We start from the raw sequence: 23,567 nt of genomic DNA on the forward strand, positions 1-23,567 counted from the left end.
CAGCCGAGTGCGCGCGCCGCGGGCGCCGGTGCCGGAAGGAGCGGCGGGGGCGGAGCGGGCGCAGCCGCGGGTGAGTGCCGGTGAGTGCCGGGTCTGTGTGTCTGTCTGTCTGTCTGTCTGTCGGTGTGTCCGTGCCTGCCCGTGCCGTGTCGGTGTGTGTCAGTGTCGGTGCTGGTCCGGTCCCGAGGCGCCTCAAGCTCGGCGGTGGGTGAGCGCGGGGCGGACGGGCCGGGGAGCGGGGGCTGGGCGAGCCCCGCGGGGCTCCGGGCCGTGCCCGTGTCCTGCCGGCAGCGGCCTCGGGCCGGGCCGGGGCTGGGCGGGGGTCCCTGAGAGCCCCGGGGGCCGCGGCCTGTGCGGCGTGCGGGGCTGGGGGCGGGCAGTCCCCCCTTTCCTTCCCTCCCCTGCCGCTCTCCCTCTCCTCCCCCGGGCCGTGGGGCCCGGGCCGTGCCGCTGTGCCGGTGCCCGCAGGGCCCCTCGGGGGCTCTGCGATGTGACAGTGTGTGTTCAGTGACCCCATAACCTGGGGTGCCCCGCAGCCGCCCTGGGCAGCCCGTGCCACGTTGTGCCGACCCGGCAGCGCTTGTTCGAGGTGGTGTCGTTTCTCCAGGAGTTGTTACATACAGGAATTTTTTCCTAAGCGTGTGTGCAGCAGCCCCGCGGTGAGATGTGCTGTGACAGCTGGGCTTTGTGAGCCGGGGCTGGCCGAGCCTCTGGCCTTAGGAACTCCTCTGGGTGTTGTGGTGCTGTCTCGAAGATGAGTTGCTTTCAAAAAGCTGATCAAAACACCCAAAGGAAGTCCATGCCATTACCTCCCTTTCCATGCCATTACCTCGCTTTCCTTCTCTGTCCCTTTTTTCAGCTCTTAAAATACAACATCCAGATGCAGTTTTGTATTGTAGAATGAACTGTGCTGTGGAAGGCACTGGTTTGTTCACTGAGTTTCTTCTGGATTTTGACTTTTGTTGCCTTTGGTGATGTTTTGTGGTTTTACAGTGATCACATGTGAAATTATGACTTTCGAGTGATTGTATTTAGATCCTACTAAAACTAAAAATACACCCTTGGCAGTAGACTTGGCTGTTGCTTGCAGGTTTTGGTTTTGGACTGAACTGTGGCTGGGGTGCAGGTTTGGTGCAGTCAGGCTGGGCAGAGGTTTGTTCCCTGGCTCTTACTGACAGTCCCCAAGCAAGCGCAGCTCAGTGTGTTCCCAGCTCCTGCCAGAGCTGTTCAGCTTGGGTGTCACTGGTTTCTGTTACCTAATTACCCCATAAAGGGATTTAAAACTGTCTTTAAAAGCCTGATATCCTCTATTACCTAAACTTGCACAGGCTTCGTAAGTAAGCGCTGTCCTGAGGTCTGGAAGGGAAATGAGGAATTTTTAGCTAGAAAAATGCAATTGAGAGTTGGAGAAAAAAATTCCTAGTTTCCAGGATATAAAAGAAGTGTGAGTTCGCTTGCTAGTCCGGCAGCATTCCCTTCAGGAGGCTGGCTTAGGGTGTTATCACAGCCACTGTGTGGGAATTCCTCATTCCCCACAGTCAGAAGTGGTCTCCAGTAAGCAAACCCCTGTCCTTGGACTATGGAGTGGTGGACAGGGCTCCACAGGAGTTACTGGGTGATACTTTGCTGATGAAATAATGTTCAACAGGGTTGTTGGGGGCATTTTTCAGTGGCAGCCATCTGTTGTTGATGCTAGAAGGTTTGGTGTCTTTGTGGAGGAGGCACAGTGATGTCTGTAAAAGTAGTTGGTATCAAAAGACTTACTTGGTCCAGCACAATTTTTAATTCAAAGCTTCTGTCTGCTTGCAGCAGATTATTTTCAAGTGAACCCTTGAAATAGCCTTAAAATAGTATCTTTGTCTTCACGTGGGTCATGAGCAGCGATTGCTGGAGTTGTCCTTGTTCTGCTTTTATGGTGTTTTTTAACATGAGCCTCAGAGTTTGAGTCTGTGTATATTTGACAGCCTCAGCTCTCCCCTAAATTTGGCACAGCTCTGACTGGAACCTGGTAATAACTCTGGATCTCAGTGCAGAGCCACTTTGTGGAGCTTTGATTTGACACAGCTGTGAATTATGTAGTTACTTTTGCTGTGTGATAAGAGTAGATTTAATATCTCTGTTCAAATATTGCCTGTGTGCCTTTACAATTAGCGGCCCATTTTTTCCCCATTTGGAAAGTGTTTTCCTTTAGCTGCTGCCAGCTGATACGGAGGCTGTTCTGGGAGGATTTGGGTAGCTCTGTTTCTAGCACCACTTTTCTGGTGCTGATGGAAATTGAGCCCACATTTGTGCCACTTCAGCTGTGTTTGTGGAGTAATCCCGTTCTCACGTTAATCATTTAAATCTCATCCCTGAAAGTTTTTTCTGTAATGCACAAAGATTGTTTTGGTTGGGGTTTTTTTTGTAAACATCAGTTTAATAGATGGAGAAGGGTAATGCAGCCGAACACTGTGAAGTTATTCTCACCTCAGAAACCTGAGCACTTCTCTTACATCAGGCTGTTTGCCCTGATTTGCAGGTTATTTGAGTCGATGGTTTTCCTAAGCCCCACAGAGGCTTTTCTCCATTGGTATTTTGCTCAAGCAATAAATAAATCTGCTGACGTGTGTGTTCTGCCATGTTTGCTTATTCTTGACCTTTGCTTTTTAGCCAGGCGAGGGACAGTTTCAGTCATGACGTTGTGTAACTGGGTGTTTACGCATCGACAAGCGTGTTTGATTTGTATCCTTCAAATCTGTGCCTGTTGCAGCTGATGAGTTGTTCAGAGCAATGTAGACATGGGTAAAGGTTTCAGGGTTAGTGGTGGCGAAACCAAGGCACCTGGTGCTTCGTCATCTGAACAGATTTTGTTCCAGTGCAAGCAAATGTCATTTAAATATTCTCTCCTCCTCTTTCCTTGTTATCTTTGTGTGATGTACCTGTTGTTGCATAGCAGAGAAACTCTTGGTTGTCACAAGTGTGATTGCTATGGTAGGTGCCTGGGTTTTGGTCTGGTTCAGAGCCGTGTTTTGACTCCTGTGTGCTGTGCTCCAGGCTCAGAGCTGCCCTGAAGTCACCTTGGGATGCCCCAAGGCACCCCTGCAGCTTCCAAAGGAGTGTGGCAGGAGCCTGGAGCAGCTGTGCTCAGCAGTGCAGTCCAGTTTCTGCAGGGCACCCAGACTCCAATGTCCACAGGGGTCATGCATTCCAGCAGGAATTAGCTGCCTAAATGCTTCTATAGTCTTTAGTCTTTCAGAAGGTTTTCACACTAGGTGCTGGTTCACTGTGTCAAACCGGTGCTTTCAGTGTGATTTAGAGCACAAGTCTGATGAGGAGCAGCTGAGGGGGCTCAGCCTGGAGAAAAGGGGGTTCAAGGGGGACCTTCTCTCTCTCCACAACTCCCTGACAGGAGGGGGGAGCCGAGTGGGGTTGGGCTCTGCTTGCAGGTAACAAGGGACAGGATGAGAGGAAACAGCCTCAAGTTGTGCCAGGGAAGGTTCAGATTAGATACCAGGAAAAATTTCTTTATTGAAAGGGTGGTCAGGCACTGGCACAGGCTGCCCAGGGCAGTGGTGGAATTGCCATCCCTGGAAGTGCTCAAAAGGTTTGTGGGTGTGGCCCCTGGGGACATGGTTTAAGTGTTGAACACGATGGTAGTGGGCTGAGGGTTGGACCCGATGATCTTAGAGGTTTTTTCAACCTTAGTGACTGTCTGATTATCCTCACTTCAGATCATGAGGAAATTTGGATGAAAGCTAGGAAATTAATTGTTTGTGGCTACACAGTGAACCCAGTGATGGCTCTCAGCTCAGCCTTCTGTTCTTGAATCTAAGCTGAAGGAACTCAGTGTGAAACATGGTGTTCTGATGGGGTTTTTTTAAACATAAGTTCTGCATTTAAGGTTTAAATTGTGGCAGCCTGTGCAGGACAGTAGAGGAGGTCACCACCTTTGAATGGCAATTCCAGAGCTTTGTGCTAGGTAGTTGTTTCCCATGACAAGCCAAACAGACAGGTTCTGTGTGGACAGCAAGGATTTATTTGGCATCAAACTTCTCCAGATTCAAATCCACAAAACTTCTTCACCTCTTATTGCCTCTGCTTTGAACTCCAGCAGCTCCCAGGGGTGGCTGGAGCACTGACCCTGCACTGATATCCCTCCAGTGCCCTCTCCAAAGTGCTGCTTTTTACCAGTTGAAAACTATGTGTCAAGATCCTGTTTGAAATCTTCAATGGATCATCACACATCTCCTCCAAATCATACTGAGGATAAAGTTATTTTTACTTCTTTCAAAGACTTCAGTCCACATAGTGTTTCCCTGAGGGAGGAGAGAGTCTTTGATGTTGAATCACAAGGTCTGGATTCTGTTTTCTATTTCTACACTAATTTTTACTGTGTTATGGGGTCACTTAATTGGTCCATGATACAGTTTACCAAAACTAAATTGGCTTTTATTTTTAACCCAGGACTTTGGATTACTTTTGTTACCTATAAATATTTTACAATGCTTAATGTGCTGTTCTGACAGATCTTAAATGCATTTATATTTTCTGTTTATTTCAGACTGTAAGATTCAGATATGTTCCTATTTGATTGGATTTACAGTGGTTTCAGTAGCGTATTACAGTTTTTAGGTAAGTCTTTATCGTTTGGGACTTTTCCTTTCTGCCATTCTTGTATAAAATGTCTGTTCACCTCTGTTATCTTCAAACAAGGCCATTGGTTAAATAATAATATTTGGTTTGGTGTATGTTCAGTAACACTCAAACAAAAGTTTCACTTATCAATAGTGAGCATTTCCAGAGTGTGCTCTCCACTCAATCTCACATTAAGCCTTAACTTCTTGAAAGAAATTACGTTTTCCTTCACGATCATATTATGTTGGACTTTTCTAATCATAGTACATTTAAGCTGGTGTAGTTTAGTTGGCTTTTGTGGACCTTTTCCTGATTTTTCTCTGCTGTAAAGAACTGAACTCAGTTATTTTAGTTCAGTTCTTTTGCATATGAGGATGTTACTTCAGAATCCAGATAGGAGGGACTGTCTACAAAAAGTAGTGCCAGCTATTGAAGCCCTTTCTCACTTTCAGCAGTGTGTTGTTCTGTGACTGGTGTCACAGAAATCACCATGAAACTTCACTGGTATCTGCTCAAGAACCTCAGAAAATTATTCCCTGACCAAAAGAGTCTGCAATCCAGATCAGTCCAAGGGGAAATATTAGTTTGTGCTTAACAGGGAGGGGAAAAAAACCCACAACCAGGAGGAGAATGTGTTAGGACACTAAAAAAGGAACAGAAGTTGCAGATCTCATAGGTAAAAGGCACAATTTCCAGGTTCAAAGGATGTTATTGAAGTGGTCAAAAAGCATTTGAGGCTAAGGAATCATGGCAGGCTGTGCCACCTGCCTTTTATCAGTTGAAAGTTTAAAGTTTTTTGCTGAATGTTGGACCCTTGGCCTGCTGTCGAAAAGCCAGCCAGTGAAATTTTAACTAAGTTGACTAATCCTTCTTATCTCCTCTTCCTTAGCTGTGCAGTGATTGCTGCACACTGCCCTGCTCTTCCATTCCTGGGCAAGCAAAGGCTAATTCTGGTGTAAGATACAGGAGCTTGAAGCAGGAAGGAGAATTACTTCCAATATGTCCCTCTTGTTCTAAAAGAAACACTTTCTCTTTTCATTCTCAGTTATGTTCACAGCTGAAGAAGGGTGATCAGAACACTTGGGAGGCTCCCCACAGTTCCCTGTCCTGTCAGCAGGCTGATGGAAGCACATCATTGCACACATACTTTTGGAATGCACAAAGAATACTTTTTTATTTATATGTATACATAAAAACTCCAGTCTTGGTGTAGCCAATAGCTGAAGTATTGCTGCTTGTTATTCTTGTGTTTATGTGACAGACACTTGGGAAGTGTGAAATGTTTTGGAGAAAGCAGCAACATGTTACTGGGGAGCAAAGACTCCTTTATGTGCAGGCTGAGAGTGGCAAAAATGTTATTGTTTTACTGTGTATTAATAGACTTCTGTTTAACTCACAGGGTGAGTTTCTCCTGTGATGTAAGAAAATATATGAAAATGTTTGTCACTTTTTCTTTCTCTGTAAACATTAATATTTTCTCCTCCACTCTGTAGTTCAGTAGTTAATATACATATGGACATGTGAGAAGGTGAGTTTGGGAAGTAAGAATTATTTGTATTTGAAAGAACTGTGAAGACATTCAACAGGACCTGGAGTAATAAAGATCATTGATGACATAAGATGAGGAATATGAGAGAATATCCATTTATGCAAGTTACAAAATATGTCCCTCTGGAACATGATCCCAGAGATTAGCTGAAAGGCAGAGGGAGAGGTGAACAAACAGCAACAGTGTAAAGGTCTGGGCAGAGGCACCTGTGCCCCTGGAATGCTGTGGCATCAGCAGGGCTGGCTTAAAATCCCACCACAGAAAACACACATGAGGATGACACTTTAGATGAGACTTTTTTTTTTTTTCAATATGGAACAGAATCGACATTTTGTTTTTAAATTTAATTTATCTTAATGTTTTACTTTGAATATCAATCAGTTTGAGGCAGTGAAAACTAATTCTGGCAAAGGATGTAGTGTTGACAAGTTATTAGAGAATTGCCCTTTGATAATCTCCAACATTAAGAAAATATGGTGTTCGTGTTTTAAATGTCTTTCCACTCCTTCACAGCAACTGTTGCATTTCTGGGGTTTCAAATAGAGGGGAGAAGAAGGGGAAAAGTCATTCTTATAAAGATGACAATCAATGAAAATAGGATTTCTTATTCCTTTTATGAAAGCATTGTCACATGGCAGCAGATGTGTCAGAAGTGCCCTGGCAATGCCATTCAGGATGTAGCCACCAGTTTTCCTGGGGGTATGGGTGGAAGTTACTTTTTGTCCAAATGAACCAACACTGAAGAATTCATACATACACTAATTATGAGCATTGACATTGAAACCAATTTCTCTGTAATATTCTGATTGAAGTCTGAATTCTCTTTTTGCCTCAGACAAGTTTTTTGCTGTAATTGGAGGCAGCTGAACGAAGCTCTGTGCAGGTTCAGGTCCATGCTCCAGAGCCTGCTGGTGGTGCTGGACCTGCACACTCACCTCTCACCTCCTGTGAGCAAAGTGGCCTTTTGCTGGGGCAGAGTAAGCTCCACTGGCAGTGTTTAGTCCTGTTCTGCAGTGCTTTTCCTGAGCTAATGTAACTGCATTTCCAGGAGTGACACATTCACACCAGTTTTGTGCCTCTCCCACTGCTGCCAAGCTGCACATGGTACCACGTGGCAAGTGGGAATGTAATTTGTACAGGAGGAGAGCATGGATAAAGGGCAGTGGTGATAAAGTGACACTGATAAAGTGTGTGGTGGGGCTTGACTGGCCTGTATTTTGTACTGGGACTGTAACACTTTGTTCCTGGGAGCAAAATCATCTCTAGGGCTGGAAATGAACTCCCACCACTTGAACTGATTATTCACTGGGTCCTTCTTTGTTCTAGGACTGTACAAGAAATCAGGCAAACTAGTGTTTCTTGGACTGGACAATGCTGGGAAAACTACACTGCTGCACATGCTCAAAGATGACAGACTGGGGCAACACGTCCCCACGTTACACCCCAGTAAGTGAATATTGCTGGTCCCATAACTAGAAAGTGTTGGAAGGATTGCAGGAAAAGCAGGATTTGATTATATGTCATGAGACCAACAGTGTAATTGGGAGAAACAAAGTAATAGTTCAAGTAATATTAAAAAAAAAATGTAGGATTGTTCAGTGTGTTGCATTAAATTTAAGAGGTGAGTAACAAGCAGAACAACGAAGCTGAGAGTTTATATTTTAGAAACTGGGGGGAAGAGGGGCCTGCAATTTTAGGGAACAGTTTCTCTGTGTAGCTGGAAAGTTAGAGTTTGTGTCTCAAAAGTTGCTGTGTAATTGTTATCCTGGTAACCTTGCAGGAGTAAAAGTTCAACACAGGTTGAAAATGTGGATTGGTGAAGTCCAGTAAGGAGGTGAGAAATTGGGAATGGATGTGAAGAGGAGAAACCTTGAACAGTACTGGACACAAAATACCATCTTTTTGGCAAACCAGATGCCAGAACCAACTGTTGTTTGTGTATTATTATGTAGGGATACATAATGTATGAATACTGTCTGCTGTTCTTAGTGTTGCAGATATTTCATGCTTTAATGGTTAATAACATTTTGGTGTTACACGAACGTGTCATTGATTTTGAGAGAATGTTTTGCTCTCATTCGCTTCTTGAATAACAAAATACTGAAAAGAACCAAGAGGAAAAAGTAAAATGTATGTGCTGGAAGGTTAGACTGTTCCAATGCACTGCACAATCTTCACAGGAACATAATTCTGTGTATTTCCAGCTTCAGAAGAGCTGACAATTGCTGGCATGACTTTCACTACCTTTGATCTGGGTGGACATGCTCAAGGTAAGGGTGTCCATTGACTCACTTAAGCTCAGTGAATTGGGTTGGAATTTGTTTCCAGTCAGAAATGCAAAGACTGACCTCCCACACTCTTCTTTGAGAGCATAAAAGACATTGGCTGGTTTTTTGTCTGTCTCCACCACTTACCACAAATCCCAAATACAATTTTCCAAGAGCTGCAGTAGAGCAGAAACTTTTGTCTAATACTGTGAAGGGGATTATGTACTTTGAATTGCTTGTATTTACCTTTAAGCTTTATGCTTCAAGCTTACCTTTGTTGACATAATTCTTGGGGAAACAAAAAAAGGTTCTGTACATCAGCATCCAGGTGGGATAGAGGGGTGATAACAGTAAAGGAATGATATTTTTGCTCTGTCACTTCAAGTAAAACAGGGGATTGCATTCTGAACACTGGCAACATAAGCTAAGACTTAAAAAAAGTCAAATAAAAAACTCTACCTGTTGCTCCTTAATGACCAATATACATCACTCTGAATTTGGGGATAATTTCCTTTTATTTTTAATTCTCATTTTCCCTGTAGCTCGCAGAGTGTGGAAAAACTACCTGCCTGCAATTAATGGCATTGTGTTCTTGGTGGACTGTGCAGATCATGAAAGGTTGCTTGAATCAAAAGAAGAACTTGATGTAAGTTTAAAGGAGCTTTTCAAAGCATGACCTTTCACTTGTAAGAGCTCAGCTCAAATACCCAGTGTCCAACAGAGCCCTGCTGTCACCTCACATGAGGAGGAGCGATTTGACCTGTATTCTAAATTCATCACTCCTTCTTTCTCCTTTCCTTTGTAGTCACTAATGACAGATGAAACTATTGCTAATGTGCCTATCCTAATTCTTGGTAACAAGATTGACAGACCAGAAGCCATCAGTGAAGAAAGGCTACGAGAGACATTTGGTCTGTATGGCCAGACAACAGGAAAGGTATTGCTCCTTTTTTCTTTTTCTTTTTTTTTTGGCAGGTTTTTGCTTTAGTGAGATTTTTTTGTTAGGGAGTTTGTTTGCTTTATTTATGTGTTCCTTCTAGCTACACAAAACAAATGTTTTTTTTAATTTGTAAAGTACTTAGTACATGATAACAATATATGAAATGAGTTCTGGGGTCTGCTTTTGTGTGTGTTAAATGGATCTTTACTACAACTTTTTAGCATCATATTTAATGCTACATTTTTCAGAGAAAAAAAGAGAATAACTTTTAATACTTCAAGTTTCTTATGCAGTATTTTTAAACTGAGTTTTCAGAGGCTATAGTTCTGGAGAGAATTATAAGAAAAAAACTGGATAAAATCTTTCAGTAAGTGACTTTTCTCGTGTGAAGTACAGGCTTTAATAATTTTCTACTTAAAATGTTTACCTGAAGCTTGAACCTAAATTTACACCTAAGTCTGTAGGTTGTGGGAAGGAAAAAGTTCCTACTGGTACCTGTAGCAACAAGGCAGATTTCTCATGTGGGTCTTCATGATACTTCAACTCTTCTTAATGTAAAGTTAATACAGTGCAGTGCTTGTAGGAGACACTGGGACACAGGGCACTGGGGAGGAGTTGCTCCCTTGTCCTTGGCCCTTGGAGAGACACCTCTGTGCAGCTGATGGAGTCATTCCAGCGTGGCTTCCATCCCTGCTCCCATGAGCTGACCAGCACCGTGGTTCTGCTGAGAGCCCCTGGTCTCACAATTCCTCTTTGCTTATTCACCCTTAGGGGCCTCCCCTAAAGTTCAGTGCCAGTCAGAGTTTAGGCTGAGCAGGAACAAAATCTTTACCTTCTTTTTCTCGGGTTCTTACACCCCCACACGTAGTCGAGGAGGTCTGAACACTGTTGTGAAGCTCCAGTTGAGCAACAGCTTTATTGCACTCTGCTGATCTTGGCAAGCACCTTGCACTCCTGCTTTGATCAGTCCTAAAATTAGTATAAAATACTCTTTTTATCTGGCTGGAAAACTATTGGAAACGCAGCAGAGAACTGTGATTGAAAACCAAAGCTCTAAAGTTCTCTGTGGACATGTTGCTGTTCCATTCTGGCTTCAGGTACTTCACCCTCTCCAGTGTGGATGAAAATATGAAAATATGCCTTCAGCACACGAAAATATGCTTTGTGTATTCCTTGTGTCCATGTTACTGAGATTAGGATGGCAGGGTTAGTTTAGAGGTTAGGAGGAAATCCTTCCCTGTGAGGGTGGGGAGGCCCTGGCACAGGTTGCCCAGAGAAGCTGTGGCTGCCCCATCCCTGGAAGTGTCCAAGGCCAGGTTGGACAGGGCTTGGAGCAACCTGGGCTAGTGGAAGGTGTCCCTGCCCATGGCAGGGGGTTGGAACAAGATGAGCTATAAAGTCCCTTCCAACCCAACCCATTCTATGATTTGAGATGAATTTATGTTCTAAAATTCCAGTATCCAACACAAGTTAAGTACTGGCATTCCATAGAAACAGCTGTCCATGTAAAGTAGGAGTTGTTTTATAAGGAGACCATAACTGGGGGTATTTCTGTGTCTCTGCAGGGCAGCACACCACTGAAGGACCTGAATGCCAGGCCCCTGGAGGTGTTCATGTGCAGTGTGCTAAAGAGACAAGGCTATGGGGAGGGGTTCCGCTGGATGGCCCAGTACATCAACTGATGGATGCCAGAATCCCAGCAGCACACCCTGCCCCTGGCTGAACCTTGTCTGCTCCTCCTCTGATCACTCAGTGTGCGTAACTTGAATCCATTTGACTGTTCAAGTCAGAAAAATACACCTTTTTAGCTGATTATATCATTGATGCTAAATTATAAGTGTTGAGGATTGAAAAATTATTTCACGTTTGTAAGTTGAAATACCACAACCTGTGAGCTTTCTAATCCCATGCAACCTCCTTTTGCAGCTTTTAATTTAATGAGTCTCCAGCACCATTTTTGGTCAGAGCAACTTTCCAGTACAGTATGTTTGAATGCACTTTTTAACAGCTAAAAACGATGAACATGTGAAAAAAAAAATATTTAATGCTTATGTTAAATTTTTTTATGTACTTTTTTGAAACTGGTTTTATAACTTTAGAGTATATAACCATCTTTCAAGGAATAATAAATAATTAGCTGATGGATAATTGCATGATGCCTTACAGTTTTCAATAACACACTTTCTTATGCAACGTCATGCAATAAATTTAAATCCAGTTTTTGGCAACTTTAATGGGAAATGTTTCGTTTTAATGTGTCTTAAGTAGTGAGGCTGCCTGGTGATCTGAATATGTGGGATATTTTCCTGAAACACAGCAGGCCACAAAGTAGTTCCATTGTAGGTTAGAGTAAGATGGGGTTTTTTCAGACTACCAAATTGCATTTGTTTTAAGGATTTTGCATAGTAAAGGAAAAATCTAAGGTGATGCCCTTCAAGTACAAATAATGTAAATTAGCTGTGCCAAAGTAAATCTTAAACTAATATCAAAAGTGGTCTTAATCTCCTGGTCTCTGGAATTAAACCCCTGATGTGGCATAAGAAATACAGTTTCTTTGTGAAGAAAAAATTAAGAATATCACTGCACTAAATATCCTGTTTCCAATTTCATTAGTTTTGGGGTCTGCCAGCAGATTTGCCTGTGAAATTGCCAGGAAAAAAAGTGTTGCCATTGCTGCTTGTGAAAATTTATCAGCTCACACCCAATTGGCCAGTTTTAGTTTTGGTACTTTAGACTGGGACAAGAGGGATTCTTCTGTGTGGTTTTTGCCCTGACACCTGGCCAGTGGGGCAGCTGCTGGCTGCCCAGGGGACTTATTTCTGGGGTAAAATTCAGTTATCTGCAGTCCCTGTTTCCAGTCTTCTGGTTTTCCCTGGCTCCCCAAGGAAAAAGCAGGTTATCTTTGAAGAAAGGGTGTTGTCTGTCAGCATTTTGTTGGTGCTGCCTGGGAACTGTGGTTGGTGCTTCCATGTGCTGGGGATGTTTTATTTTACTGTGAAATGAAGGTGGGGTTTCATCCCTGAAGTCATTGTTTCACCTTGATGGGTTTGGGTTTCACTCTGTAGTTTGTTTTCCCCTTGTACAAATACAAACTGCTGCAAGTTTTACTGGATCCCTTTTACCTCCTGCTGTAGGTCTTCTCCAAAATACTTTAGGCTTTATGTTTCTAATATCCATGGCAGCAAATGTATTTCTGACTGGTTTGATTTCATAAATAACTTTCTCTGGGATGGAATCTCAGATTTAAAGCCTGTAGGCTCATAGCAAATAAATGAGACTTATTCCTTGCCCAAATCTGAACTGGTATGATTGAATATTGATGATCAGTTCCCCACAGTCCTAGACTGTGCATCTGAATAAGATGAATAATTCAGAACATAGCTAATATAAATTGTAAATGAAGTTTATTGCTGCAGAATCGTGTGCAGAGCATTAAGCCCAGTTTGTGCACAGTGAAGTTCAGTGTGATGGTATCAGATGGCTTTTCCAAATGACCAGCACAAGAGAATTCTGCATGTAAACCAGTGCTCAGCTGTAGAGTAGTGTCTCTGCTGCAGAAATCCAAACTGGAGGTAAGAAGTGGCCTCTCACCAGCGTGTGGACAGTGTGTTGTGAGTCTTTACTCCCTACAGCCATTGTGTAGGGGATGTGCCTCTTGGGTTTTTTTTCTCTAACTTTTTCTGATGGTGGCTGTAATGCAGAGAACAGCTAAATCACTAGATGGTGTAAATATTAAAGGTACTACTTGCAGAGTCACATTGTAGTGTTGATGTGAGAGACTCGGGACTGTGCTGCCTGTGCTGATGGAAATGAAGCTGGAGGTGGAGATGTTCTGCTGCACTTCCACAGGCTGAGCCATTGCATGGGCACAGAGGGTCCTCTTCACCTGCTCTTCCAACCAACCATGAGCAGCAGCAGCAAAGAAAGGGATAATCCTATGAAAAATTGAAAAAGAAGGGAGGTGATAGTGCTTGAAAAGTGTGTGTTAAGAACAATTCTCACTGTTATGGAAACACTCAGATTTCCTGGTTCCTGCTGTGGGATGCTGCCTGAAATGTGGTTGCTGTAAGGGCATGAAGAAATCTGGACCTTGTGTTTATCCACCTGGGTGCTGGAATGGTTCCTGCTGTGGGAACAGCTGATCAACACTCAGTGAAGTACACAAACAGTCTTGCTCTGTTCATTCAGCAGAGGAAGGATCTTCCTTCTGTAGTTTACCTTCTGTTGTGCACTTGAATGTGAATGAGTGTTGTGTGTCTTTGTGTGAAGACTTCATTAATAGACAAATAACTTGATGAGAGTTTTCCTGATGGTTCTCATTCCTACTCCCCCCCACATCTCCCTGGCCATTTATTTCTATTTTATTCCTAAGACTGTGACCAGTCTTGCTTAAACAAAAGCAACATTCACATCTGGGTCTGACTTCTATGAATTGATTTTTTTTTTTTTTGCACTCTTGACTATGCAGATTTCAATTAAACATCACTTTAAAGAATGTGAAAAAGAAAACTCATTAATAAAGATGTTATTTATGAAGTGTCTCATTTTGTTTTTACATTACAACAGTTCCTTAAGAGAAATGAATGCAGATTTCTAAGATCCTCATAACTACTTGTGACAGTGGCCTGTATTTCACTGCAGTGGCCCCAGTTGCTGGCATCTCTGGGTTGAGTAAGATTTATTTTGCTTGGATTTAGTTAAAATTGGGGTTTAGTATGTACTGTATAACTGAGAGGTGATTGCTGTATTTCAGTCTTGGTTTAATAAATTTTTCAGCAATTATTGGCATTGGAGAGGGGAAGGATCTCCAAGTTTTCTCATTTGTCCTCTTGCCAGATCAAGATAATTTCATTATTATTTCTGTGTTCGGGTCCTGTCTTTGATGTGCCAGAGGTGACCTGTGGCATTCACTGGAGTACAATACCAGAATGTATGGGAGCTTTATTGGATTTTGATGATTGCAACTGAACACCAAATAGAACATTTGGCACCTATTTATTTATAATAATGTCAGTTCAGAAAAATGATGGAGGTGGTCTCCAACCCCAGTGAATTCACAGGTCTGCTTGAGGTCGAATTGTTCTCTTGTTTGTACTGTCCAAATATTTGATTGTTACCAACCAAAGTCCAGTATTTCTATTGACTGCACCGTGCTCAGATTTAGGTCACATAAATGTTAGTTTTGGGCCGAGGAGTTACATTAAAACAGCCTCATCCAGTGGCTGTCACTGGGGTCTTGTAACTTCCTCACACTGAGATAAAACCACTCTTTGCACCAGTATCTGTGTGGAACTGGATTCTGTTTGGAAATGTGAGTGCTCTAAATGTTTAAAAGCATAATTTATATAATAAACTGCGGAAGAGAAGCTTAAGACCAGAGTGTCTGTTGACATGTTCTCAGTGTGTTTGTTGTTGTGTTATCCCATCCCATGCTGGAAATACAACTATCAGAAATAGAAAATAAAATGTTGCTTGGAATGTGAAGAAAAGGAGTTTTAAGCAGGGAGTTCTTGTAAAATTATCAAAACCAGGAAAAAAGTGTGCTCAGCACATGGTCTAGTAATGAACTGGGTTCTAAGATGGGTACAGTAATAATTCAGTCTGGACAAAATGACATTTCCTTTTCTGCAATTCTAAAATGAGGTGGAAGGATCTGATCTTACAGGCAAATGATGCTGCCTGAGAATCCAGCTGCCCTGTAGGATTGGCACTGTTGGTGGAGTGGGGATTGCCACGGAGTATTATCAAACTGATAAACTCAGCCCTGACACAGCCCATGGGGAAGTGTCTTAACCTACTGTGATAGACAACTGTTTTCCAATCCTAAGCATATGTTCTCCTTAGTTTACATTTTTCAAGTTATTTCTTACTTGTCTGCTTTTGAATTAGAATTAGAAATTCGGTGAGCAGGTGTGGTAAAACAAACAAACAAAAATACATCCCTTGTCTTCCTTATGACCCTGGTTCTTATTGCACATGTCCTGTCATGGTAAGAAATTTCCTAGTAATATTTTGGAGCCTTTGATGCCTTTCATTCCAGGATCTCAAAGCTTTCAACCTGCTGATGCTGCCTCATCATCCTTGTGGAGGCAGAGGGCACTCATCCTGTTTTCCCTGTGGCGAAGGTGATGGCTGGAGGGATCAGGTCATGCTTGGTCCCTGCCTGGACAAGAAGAGCTCTCACAGCAGCCTCGGAGGAAGCAGTGCCTCCCTAACTTGGGCACTGTCTGCCCATGTCCCAGTGGGATGACAGAAGCCTCCCTCACCTGCAAACTACTGGAGCTCCTGCACAAACCGTGTGTAAATCAAGGGCATTTTGGGTCCCCTCCTCGGTGTTCGTGGCACCACAGCCACTCTGAGCATGAGCCATTCACTGTGTTGCTCCCAAATGTGACAAGATTTAGTAGATAACAAAAACTTGCAATGTGAGGACTGGGTGCAAAGCTTGGATCCACTTGTAGTCCTGGGTTCTCCTCCCTAAATGTGTGATAATAAACACTCTCCTCATTGAAGGAGAATGTAAAGGCATACTTTCAGTATTGGGTCCAGATGCCTGGTTTTGGCACAGGCAAATAAGAATTTATGTTACTCGGGTGGATTTTCCCCCACAAGGGTGGTACTTCACTGCCAGAGTGGTTTGATTAACTCCCAGGAGCAGCACTAGCTGGAGCAAACCCTTGGCAGTAGCTCAGGGCAGGGATGAGCTGTTGGAGACCTGATCTTGGCCACTTGGTGATATTTGAGTGCCCGACCCCAGGGGTGGGAACAGCAGCTCTGTTGACAGGGGGTGTAGTGTGACAGGCTGCTGCTCTGGGCAGGGGCTGAGGGGGGAGCTGAGCTGAGGAGAACCTGAGCTTACCCTGGCAAGAGGCTGGGGGACAATTCAGGTTTTGTAGCTCATGGGGGTTCTGAGAAAAGGGATTTGCATTTCCATCAGAATGTGGCTCCCGAGAGGAAGGGCAGAATTTGAGTTGGAGTTTGTTCAAATCTTTGTTGAAGGGCAGCCCCAGGTCCTATGAGCATCTCTAGGAAATACCTGAGCAAGTTCCCACTGTGCAATGGAGGAAGGGAAAAATCTGTTGGGTTGACAGATGTCCCCTTGCCAGCGAGGTAAAGAGGGAAAGCAATTCAGAACAGGGCTCCTGATGCTGCTGTGCCACAGCTCGTGTGTGGGGCTGACCCCAGGGTTTGGAAACACTGGTGCTTGTGAAGGGAGGGAGAGCACCCAGATAGTGTTTCAGTCAGCCTGTGCACACTGTGGTGGTGCCAGTGTTTGTCAGGATATTTTGAAATCTATCCAGTGTCCTACAACTAAACTGGGCTTTGCTAAGTCACTGACAACTGCTGGACTGTTCCCCAAGGACAAAGCTGAGCTCACTGGTTTAACACACTTCTGACCAGATCATAAGCACAAGCTGCAGAACTTAAACCATACTTTAAGCTCTCTCATGCCCGTTGGCACTCAGAGATGGATTTTGAGTTCAGCCCAAGCTCTTGGTCCCAGCCCCAGTGCCCAAATGTTGTTTCCTCTCTGCATTCTTAGAGCAGGTTTTGGTTTAGATTCAAATAAATTGAAACTGTAAAAGGAAGACTCCTTTATGTGCCACTTAACTCTTCTATTCCTTGCTCTGTGTGTTTGTAATATAGCTACAGGATCTAAGTATATGTATATACATATATATACACACACAGGAGGTTTAATATGAACCTGTGCAAAATATTGTTACTGAGATGCATTAGCATGAAGTTGCACAGGACATTTAGTGAAATTCTCTGCTCATAGTAGGTTTTAAAGGGTAAAAAAATCAGGAGTTTGCAGTACAGAAAATTAAAAGCTTTTGCTTTACTGGCAAATAATTAATTACGGGAGATGGTGTGAGAGAAATTCAGATGTGCAGCTTCAGGAGAGCAGCTGGAGCTCGGTGCTGCCTGGACAAACAGCAGTTAAGCAGAACAGGAGGCAGAGCTGGGAATGTAGTTTTCCCTTTTTTAGAGCTTCTGTTTTGTTTCTGGCGTCAGAGACACTTCTACATTGGTGTAAAGAAGTTTGGGTGTTCCTACAAAATGAGAGGTTTACTTGAGCATGTTTTTAGGGAGTGTGTCCCATCCACTTGCTCTGACTCACTGCTCTGTGACAGCTGGCTCTGAGGAGCTCCAGTGAACATCCACAAAAGAAAGTGATGATGATTTGACATTTGTGCCTGAAAATCAGTCTGTAAAGAGAACTGCTTTTTGATTTATAGTATTATTTTATTTTTTCACTCCCCCTCTAGCCCTCCTATGTGCTATTACCACTTCTGTAATAGCCTTTTGTTTCCTAACCTGTATTTTGAATTGCCTCCCAAGTTTAAAAAACAGTATGGTTCTGTTTCTCCCGGGCTGGTTTGGAGGGAGCTTTTTTCCAACACTCTGATGCTTAAAATTCTGGGGAAGAAATTTTTAAAGAGGCCTCTGTCAAAGAAGAAATTCTGCTGGTGTTTTCAGAGCTGTTGTCAGGCAGAATGCAAGAGAGAATTAGTACAAGGTTTACATGTGTTCTTTGCCGTTATTATTTTGGGAGAAACGAGGAAAGCCCAAAAAGTTACAGTCTCTGTGGTTAGTTGAAGTTAACAGAGCTGCTGCAAGTCTGACTGCAGAGAAGAATGTGTAACAGATCCTCACTCATGTGACTGTGGATGAGTCTATTTCTGTCTCAGTAAACATGAAATTATGAAATCCATGCCATGGAGATGGGGCTGGTGAAGTCCTTGGCTGACCTGGTCAACTGTCATTGGACTTGCACCTCTCTGGGAGGACAAAGTGAATTTGAACTTACTGCAGAACACTGTCCTGCTGGAAGATGTGTAGTGAAAGGAAAGCAGGTTCAAGCAATATTGCAAAGAAACCATCCAGGTAAGAGGGAAAGTGTTGAGAGTTTCTGTAATAATGTCTTACACACCTCGTGGGCATAAGAGCACTTCACAAAGACAACATCTGGGAAAAAAAAATCACCAAGAAACACGTTTTCTTTTGTACATTCCAGATTTGAAATACATTCTTTGTAAAACTGATGTGTGGCTGAGACTTGGATCCTTTCTGCAAAATTTAAAAAAGTGTGTGTCTCAAGGCTGCAAAACAAAGAGAAAAAGATGTGAGGGAAACGGGTCATACTTTGCCTTTGCACTCCTTAGATGGCTCCAGTGATCCCCTGCACAGTGCAAGGCTGTGGTGGGGAAGGAGCTGGTCCTACCCCGAGCCCTTTGCTGGATCCTGCTTCATCAGTGCCCTTCCCTGCTGCTCCTCCAGGAGTTGTGTCCCACCTGCACTGGGACCATCTCCAGCGCCTCTACTCTGCACCAGCTCCAGCTCTGAGCATCCCAGGTGCAAAGGTCAGTGATATTGCCCACCCCAGTATTCAGTTCTGCCCTGCCATGGCATCTCCTCTCCAGCATCCCCCTTCAGTGAGCTCAGTGCAGGAGGGAGGCTCAGGCAGCTCTTGGGATCCAGCCCGTTGCCAGAGGGGGAGGAGTGGGCAGGTTGCACTGGGCAGGAGCTTGCTGGGACAAGCACAGCCTGCCTGTGCAGGCAGGGGAGTCCTGGCAGGTGGGAGGAAAACCAGAGCCTGTCCTGGGAACTGGGTGAAAAAGTCATGCAAGGAGGGAGGGCAAAACCAAGGGGCAAAAAAGACCAGTGGGATCCCGTATTTCATAGAATCCCAGAGTGATTTGGGTTGGAAGGGAACTTAAAACTCATCTCATTCTAACCCACCTGCAAGGGGCAAATACACCTCCACTAGCCCAGGTTGCTCCAAGCCCCATCCAACCTGACCTGGAACACAGCTTCTCTGGGCAACCTGTGCCAGGGCCTCCCCACCCTCAGGGAAGAATTTATCCCTAATATCCAATATATCCCTGCCCTCTGTCACTGGGAAGCCATTCCCCCTTGTCCTCTCCCTCCATCCCTTGTCCCAAGTCCCTCCCCAGCTCTCCTGGAGCCACTTTAGGCACTGAAAGGAGCTCTAAGGTCTGCTGGATCCTTCTCCAGATAAACACCCCCAGCTCTCCCAGCCTGGCTCCAGAGCAGAGGGACTCCAGCCTTCAGAGCACCTTTGTGGCCTCCTCTGGACTTGCTCCAACAGATCTGTGTCCTTTTTATTTACTTAATTCCTGATTTTCTCATTTTGCAGAGGAGGCAATCGAACTCCCACCTCATTTGCAGCAAGTGCCTGAGCACAGTCCTTTCAGAAGCAGATGGTGACCTCCCATTCACACACAACATCCCCCAAGCTCCTGGAGCAGCACGTGCCTTCACCTCCCTGCTGTGTAATGCAGCCTATAGGGCATGTGTTGCAACCCTGCACCTGATCCCTTTAGCCTGTATTTCTCTATCTCCCTAGGGAATAATCTGTTCCCAGTCCTGACCTTTTAGAAAGTTTGTGGGGTTTTTATGCTAAGAGTAAAAAAATTAGGTGAAGTGGAAAGAGCAGCTTTCCCCCACAAGCCTTCTACAGCCCTGGGAAGGTCCTCAGTAGAAATCTGTGCCTGATGGGCAGGATCAGGAGCCCAGGCTGGCGTGTTACTGCTGCACAAGAGCCAGAGAAAGCCCTCAAGCCCCAAATCCAGCTCATTCCCCCAGGTCCTGGTGTGTAAGAAAAGCAGGATCAAGCCTTTCATTTTGCACCTTTTACACTCTCAAGGCCCAGTTTTGCTCATGCAAAATTTGTCCATCCCTCACACGCTGCTGGCACTGCATTCCCTGGGCAGGAATGATGTACCTCTGAGTGACAGAGGGGATTCCAGCTCCAAAAGAGCTCCTTTGACTCAGATTTCAAACAGACATAGTTAGGATCTGTGTGAGAGCTTCAGTAAAGTGGATAATTTGGATGGTGGCCTCCTTTCCCCTGTGGATCCTCATAAATGAAAGGTGTCTCAGGAACCAACAGTTGTTTTTTTCTGCCTCGTGGCAGTTTCTGGAAACTTGATATTTCCAGGTATTTGAGTTCTATCATTTGGATACTTGTCTCTCCTTCCAAGTGTTTGTATTTAAACAGCAGACAGACTGTCAGTAAGACAGGGGTCATGTGAGTGCTCTTCATGAAAGATGATTAAAAAAGCAAATGGAATGATCACTCCAGGTTCACCCTTGGAAGTAGGAACAAACCCAGGCTTAACCAGTGATGAGTCAATGCAGAAATGAAGTGCCTGTTTATTGGTAAATTAAGGTTGGCTGCCATTCCCTGCTTTGAAGCCCATGTGCCCCCTGGGGTTTGGAAAGTGGTGATGCAGACTGATGAGTCACAGTTTAGAACAATAGTTTCTTCATGCGAAATGACTCAGGATAAAAGAAAAACAGGTTTTTCAAGAAGCTGATGAAATTACAAAAAAAAAAAAAAAAAAAAAAAGAATAAAACAATAGGACATCTTTAACCCCGTGCTGAAAGTATTATACCTTTTTCTGAAGAGTAAGGTGGTGGATGCCTGAGATCAGGGGATTAAGTTGTGCCTGTTTTCAGCTCACTTTCCACTTCCAGAGGGTGCAGGTGGATAACCAGAGCAAAAAACAGTAACAACATCTCATATAACACTGAATTGTGGTAATTTGTTGGCACTGTGCTCCCTGCCCTCTCCTCTTTGCCCAGTTTAAGGTAAAGGTTGGTGCTGTTGGGCAGAGGGCAGCCTGGCCCCCCTGAGGTCTGGCAGGATGCTCTGGGAATGGGAGGTGTCCCCTGCCATGGACCAAAGAGCCTCTTCACGAGCCAAGAGCTCTGCTAGGTATGATGCTATAAAAATAACACCCATATTATAGACCTGTTATTGTCTATAACATTATCTATAGTATAGGTATCTCTGTTTCCTCCAGTGAGGGTGGAATATGCTGCCCTGTAGTTCCCATGGCCCCACAAATATCCATTTCAGGTGTTCTGTAGAGTTTTCCTGCAGAAATTATCACCTTAGCAAGCTGAATGCAAACATGCACAATTTATTTTTTTTGAAGGATTTAATTACATCAGAATAATTAGGTAAAGGGAGGGCAAGCCACAGTCTGTCAATGAAAACACCATAATCGGATTGATCCAGCAAGCCAAAAACCAGGCTTATTTCCTCTCTTGTACTACATGTACTCACATGATGCATAGCAAATTTCCTGCACTTTTTTGGGTTTGTCTGAAGTAGGAGAAGGCTCGGGTCTTTGCCCAGGGCTGCTGGCACATCCCCACTGCCAAGGGCTTCTCCAGAGTTCGAGTCTCCCTCCAGTCAGGCATGCTCCTGGGAGGATTCCTGCTCTCACTGCTTTCCTTCCATCCATAGGTGGCAGCAGGCTTTAAAATCTTTAACCTCTCAACATCGACGTTTTTTAAGAGCTCAGGGAATTGTGCAACGATCTCCAGAACTTTGGTGCACAGAGCCGGTGCAAGGGGAATGGATTGTTTTCCAGGAATGAACCACCCTTTGCAGCTGTTCCCTGAATTGCTCCGTGAAGTCAAAGAGTAGAAAGTCAAACCCAGGGGAAAGAAAGGGCAAATGGGCACCTCTTTGGGGCCAGCACAGCCTTGCAAAGAGCAGCATTTTTGTCAGATAAGTAACTCAGGAACAATAATGTGGTTTACAGCTTTCCCTCACAAAAGTATGTGAGTGCAAATTTGAGCAGCTTTGCTCCAGTTTGCTTTTGGATGCTTCTGCCTGCAGTTGGGGCTCTCTCCTCTCTGTGCCATGGTGGTGCCTGGCTCTGTCTGGGTCAGCTGCAGGTGGGATCACCCAGAGACCCAGCTCAGGACATGGGGACACAGGGATGGCTTGGACAGGTTGGCTGCTCGTGCTCCAGCAGCACATGGAGCATGATCTGCTCCATGGTGATGACAACACCAGCTCCACGGGGTGCTCAGGACCTCCAGGCCTTGGGATCTCCACCCTGATACCTCCACCTGCAGCAGGATCGTTCTGGCTGCCCTGGGCTCAGCTGTGAGCCAGCCCTTCTGCAGCCTCCCCATCCCAACCCACTCCTGAGGATGGAGCAGATGGAGGAAGGTCAGCCCCATGGTGTTTCTACTCACATTAATTTTAGGTTGTGGGTCCCTGCTAGAACTGCTGGGCACATCCTGGGCAGTCTGGTGCCACGTGCCCAGCACACTCCAGTGACTCTCTCTTTGGTTTGCCTTTTATTTTCCTGTGTTTCATGCCAGGCTCACACAAACAGTTCAGCTGTGTTGACAAGGGCCAGCCAAAAGCCACACTGGCTGCAGGAAGAGCTGAGAGGTCAGAGGGCTCCTCGTGGGGCAGGATGAGGCAGGACTTGCTTGGAGGAGGCAATGAGTCACAGCCACCTCCCAGGGTGATTAATTGGGAATTTGTTAAAGCATGGAGAAAGAAAAGCTAAGTGGCAGGTGCACCAGCCAAGAGTAAGGGAAACTCTCCATACAAGTCATTATACTTCTCCTGCAAAAATTAATCACTGCTTTAATTGAACGAGATATTCTTCTCCCCCTGCCCAGTAGCTGGTGGAGTGTTGCTGGAGCAATGGTAATGACTCACTTGGAAACCACAAAGGTGACAAGAATTCTGACAGGCAGCAGAGCAATCCTAAATAAAACCTTGCAAGCTGAACATGGTATTGTAAGATTAAATAATAATCAAATGGTAGTTACAGTAGTGCCTGTATGCACAGGGTTGGTGCATGGCCCGGAGGGGAGGCATCATCCAAGGGGGAAGGAGAAAGCCTGGGTTTGTGAATGTCCTGGGGCTATGAGGGAGCAGGATCAGGCCTGGTGAGCAGAGGAGCTGAGAGAGGACATGGTCCCCTCCCTGTCTCCTCCAGGACAGACAGAGCCCATCCAGCTCTCTGCATGTGCAGGAGTGGACGCTGTGCTCAGCTGTGCCTCAGGGAAAGGCATCTGCCCTGCATTTCCATCCTCAGCCTCGCTGCCTGATCCTGTAAGGAAGAGTACATTCTGACTTACATTTAACTGTCCTAATAACATGATTAAAACCACATGTTTTACACAACTGACCTGCCCGAGGCAGGGAGGTGACTCCCCGCGGGGCTGCAGTGCCGGTGCCACCGCTGGGACGTGGGGACCGAGGCTGCTGTGCCTGGGGCTACTGTGCCCCCCGGGCGTTATCCCACAGCCCTGGGGAGTGAGAGCCCTCCATCTCCACAGCCCCTGCTCTGAAGTGAAGCACGACCACTTGTTTACAGCCAGGAGCTGGCTCTGCAGGCAAAA

General features: G+C 44.8%; 1 protein-coding gene across 4 annotated transcripts; it reads left to right on the forward strand.

Annotated features, from left to right (window-relative positions):
• Position 1: 1 nt before the first annotated feature.
• Positions 2-14,742, forward strand: SAR1B (secretion associated Ras related GTPase 1B). Of its 4 annotated transcripts, none has more exons than XM_051794182.1 (7): positions 2-70; positions 4,541-4,611; positions 7,490-7,609; positions 8,368-8,433; positions 8,973-9,076; positions 9,236-9,367; positions 10,936-14,742. In XM_051794182.1, exons 2-7 carry the CDS (start codon positions 4,557-4,559, stop codon positions 11,050-11,052), a joined length of 594 nt encoding a protein of 197 aa, XP_051650142.1. In that variant the 5' UTR covers positions 2-70; positions 4,541-4,556; the 3' UTR covers positions 11,053-14,742. The 4 variants fall into 4 exon arrangements, with proteins under 4 accessions (XP_051650142.1, XP_051650143.1, XP_051650144.1 ...); XM_051794183.1 differs by having other exon boundaries at positions 16-80; XM_051794184.1 differs by lacking the exon at positions 2-70 and adding an exon at positions 81-208.
• Positions 14,743-23,567: the final 8,825 nt, after the last annotated feature.

This window comes from Manacus candei, unplaced genomic scaffold, assembly GCF_025592945.1.
Source record: "Manacus candei isolate 608988 ecotype Guabito, Panama unplaced genomic scaffold, ASM2559294v1 h1tg000037l, whole genome shotgun sequence".
NCBI classification, from domain to species: Eukaryota; Metazoa; Chordata; class Aves; order Passeriformes; family Pipridae; genus Manacus; species Manacus candei.